This window comes from Henckelia pumila, chromosome 4, assembly GCF_033568475.1.
Source record: "Henckelia pumila isolate YLH828 chromosome 4, ASM3356847v2, whole genome shotgun sequence".
In the NCBI taxonomy this organism is placed as follows: Eukaryota; Viridiplantae; Streptophyta; class Magnoliopsida; order Lamiales; family Gesneriaceae; genus Henckelia; species Henckelia pumila.
This window is the reverse complement of record NC_133123.1, coordinates 183,934,074-183,937,145: the sequence shown is the minus strand read 5'-3', so window position 1 is coordinate 183,937,145 and position 3,072 is coordinate 183,934,074. Positions and strand designations below refer to the sequence as shown.

The 3,072-nt window shown below is 36.5% G+C and overlaps 1 protein-coding gene across 1 annotated transcript; it reads left to right on the top strand.

Moving 5' to 3' along the window:
- The first annotated feature begins 1,535 nt into the window (after positions 1–1,535).
- Positions 1,536–2,078, top strand: LOC140862424 (uncharacterized). Its single transcript, XM_073265446.1, has one exon. The coding sequence runs from the start codon at positions 1,536–1,538 to the stop codon at positions 2,076–2,078; it is 543 nt and encodes a 180-aa protein (XP_073121547.1).
- The last annotated feature ends 994 nt before the right edge of the window (positions 2,079–3,072 follow it).

The window sequence follows — 3,072 nt, the reverse complement described above, 5'->3', positions numbered from 1 at the left end:
AGATTCACTAATAACTCAGAGCCCTCAAACTCTAGAGTTAAACCCAAGACTAAGAGTTTGGCCAAAGCCAAATGACCAGTCGGGGTAGACACTGACAGTACTATGTCTAGGGATATGTACGGCAATCTATTTTTCTAACCAAAATGTTCCGAAACAAATGAATGTGATTCACCAGTATCTATGAGAACGAAAACAGGACTTCCACAAAATAAATGTACCTGTGATAACTTCATCATTCTCCTTCTGAACCAAATCATGGCTCAACACAAAGACTTGACCTGGAATACTTGGTCTCTGGTTGGGACTCCCAACCGATTTTCCTGATAGCTTCTACGGAATTGATGCTTGAGAACCTGAACCAGATACTGATCCTCCAACCATCTGCGGGCAATCCCTCTTTATGTGACCCATCTGTCCACAATGGTAACAAGCACCCATTGCTCCACGACATCTGCCTGTAGGATAATGTCCCACACACTTCTCACACTGTACTTTCTTCTTCCCAAAATGAAACACACCTCTACCGGATCCTGAACCTGAACCTGATCCTAAAGAAGAAAACTGAAAGGAATTTTAATTCCTTGATATTTCTTATCTTAATTATTTAATAGTATTTGATTTTGCTTTGTAGACAAGTTAAAATATTTGGCAAATATTATGTGTATATTTCAAATATCATATGAAATATATTTTCCATGATCAATTATATCCTGATAAGGTAGTTAATAGATATATTAAGTATTCAATATTATCAAGATATGATTTACTAGATTTGATAGAGTTTTATTCCTACTTAAACTTGTTTCCTTATTCGTGTAGGACTCTATCTAAAGAAACCTTCAAGACTTGGATGTTAATCTATAAAGGGAGGTTTTCACGCACAAGAAAAGAGGGGCTTCAGACGTACAATTCTCTGTGCATAGACTGAAGAATTCCATTGAAGAATTTGAAGATTCTGAAGCAAGGTTTTGCAACCTTCGTTGTTGCTTGTCCCCATGTTGCTATTAGTGTTGAAGACATCGAAGACAACACTGTGGGAACGTTGTTGTTGAAGATCTTTTTGTGTCTCTTCAATTTAGGCTATGGGAGTTGCATATATTGTTTTTAATCTAATTTATTTAGGATGGAAGTTTTATTTCTCAACTTGTTGAAAAATTTAGAATTTATTGATTTTTCATAAAACCGCTAGTATTGGTTTTTAAGACTGGTCTTACGTTTTCTAGTGATATTTAGCCCTAAGGCATCCGCACGAGTTTTATACTCGTGCAAAATTATTTACTTGTGTTTTATTTATGCTTTAATTTCCGCTGCACTGTGTTGTCATTGGTGCTGCAATACCAAGTACAACACTGCTTATTTTTACTTAACAAACCACGTACAATGTTTCTTTCACGTGGAATCAGAGCCACCACTTGACTTTACTAAGTGAGTTCCTGGTTTTTTGTTAGAGGTTTGTTATGGATACTCCGTAAACCAATGTTGCAATTCGTCCACCTATTTTGGATGGGAAAAATTACAGCCTTTGGAAATTGAAGATGAGCATATACATTAAATTCATTGAGTCCAGGGCCTGGCAACATGTTCTTGATGGTTGGTCACCGCCTATGAGAAATGAGGATATACCCGGACCAAAGCCAAGAGCACAATGGACAGCCGATGAAAGCACTGCGGCTATTTATAATGCAAAAGCTCTTAATTCTATTTTTACCTCTGTTGATATGAACATGTTTAATCTTATTGGTACTTGTATTTGTGCAAGGGATGCTTGGAAAAAACTTCAAACTCATTGTGAAGGCTCGGCAAGTGTCAAAAAGACAAGTATGTGTCTCATAACCTCAAAATTTGAGAAAATGAGAATGGAAAAAAACGAGACCATCATGCAATACAACACTAGATTGAAGTGTCTTGCATACGAAGCCTTTGTTCTTGGTGATCCTATTTCGAACGAGAGACTTGTGTTCAAAGTGCTTCGTTCTGTCCCTAAAAGATTTCACACCAAAGTCTGTGCTATAGATGAATCCAAAGATACATCTATAATGGGTTTGGAAGAGTTGATAAGTTCTCTTCGCACATATTAGATGGAGATGGAAGCCGAAGATGACTATAAAGGTAATTCTATTGCCTTTCAAGTGTCTAATGATGTTTACAATGATTTTTCAGAAGTACAACAAGAAGTGAAGAAATATGATCTTGAAGAAGATTCTATTGCCTTGATTTCAAAGAAATTCACTGATTATCTCAAGGTAATGAAAGAAAAAAAGGATGTGAAAGGTGCACAACCTTCGAAATTTCCTAGACTGACTACTTCAGAGAAGCCTCAAAAACCAGCTACTACTCGAGGACCTCGTCAAAGGTATGAAGGTAAGAATCAGTCCTCAAGTAAGAGTTTTGATAATGTTTAATGCAGGGAATGTAAAGAATATGGACATTATGCGTATGAATATGCCAATCGACTTCGAAAAGGTATGAATGCTTCTATGAGTGATGAAGATTCTGAGGAAGAACAGGAAAAGTTCAAAAAGTTAGATCTTATTTCTTTTACTGCTTTGCTGGAAGGTAAGAAAAATTTTCAAATTAATCCACTCGGTGTTGGCTCCGGTGTTGCAACACCTGGCGTAACACAGTTCAAAAATCTGTTTGTTTTGTTGCTTCTAACTTTGATAATTCCAGTGATCATGAAGAATAGATAGCTGAAACATATACTCTGGAAGGTATACAGAAACTCTATCAGGAGTTGTACTGTGATTGGATCAAGAGGAATCAGTTGAACACAACTCTCTCCAAAGAGAATACCGAATTGAAAGCTGTTGTGGCTAGGCTAGAGGTTCTCATGAGTAAGAAAGATCTGTAATCAAGGTTGCTGAATTCAAAACTTGAAAGAGCAAAAACAACTCTTGCTAGATTTAATTCCAGTACAAGTAAACTTGATTCTTTTCAGATATGGGCAAAGATGATAAGTTTGGACTTGGTTTTAAAGATAGTGTGTTTTAAATTGGTGAATCTTCTAAATCACAAGTGTTTGTTAAGGAAGATAGAAGTAATACTTCTTATCAACCTTCAGTGGCTTCCCGA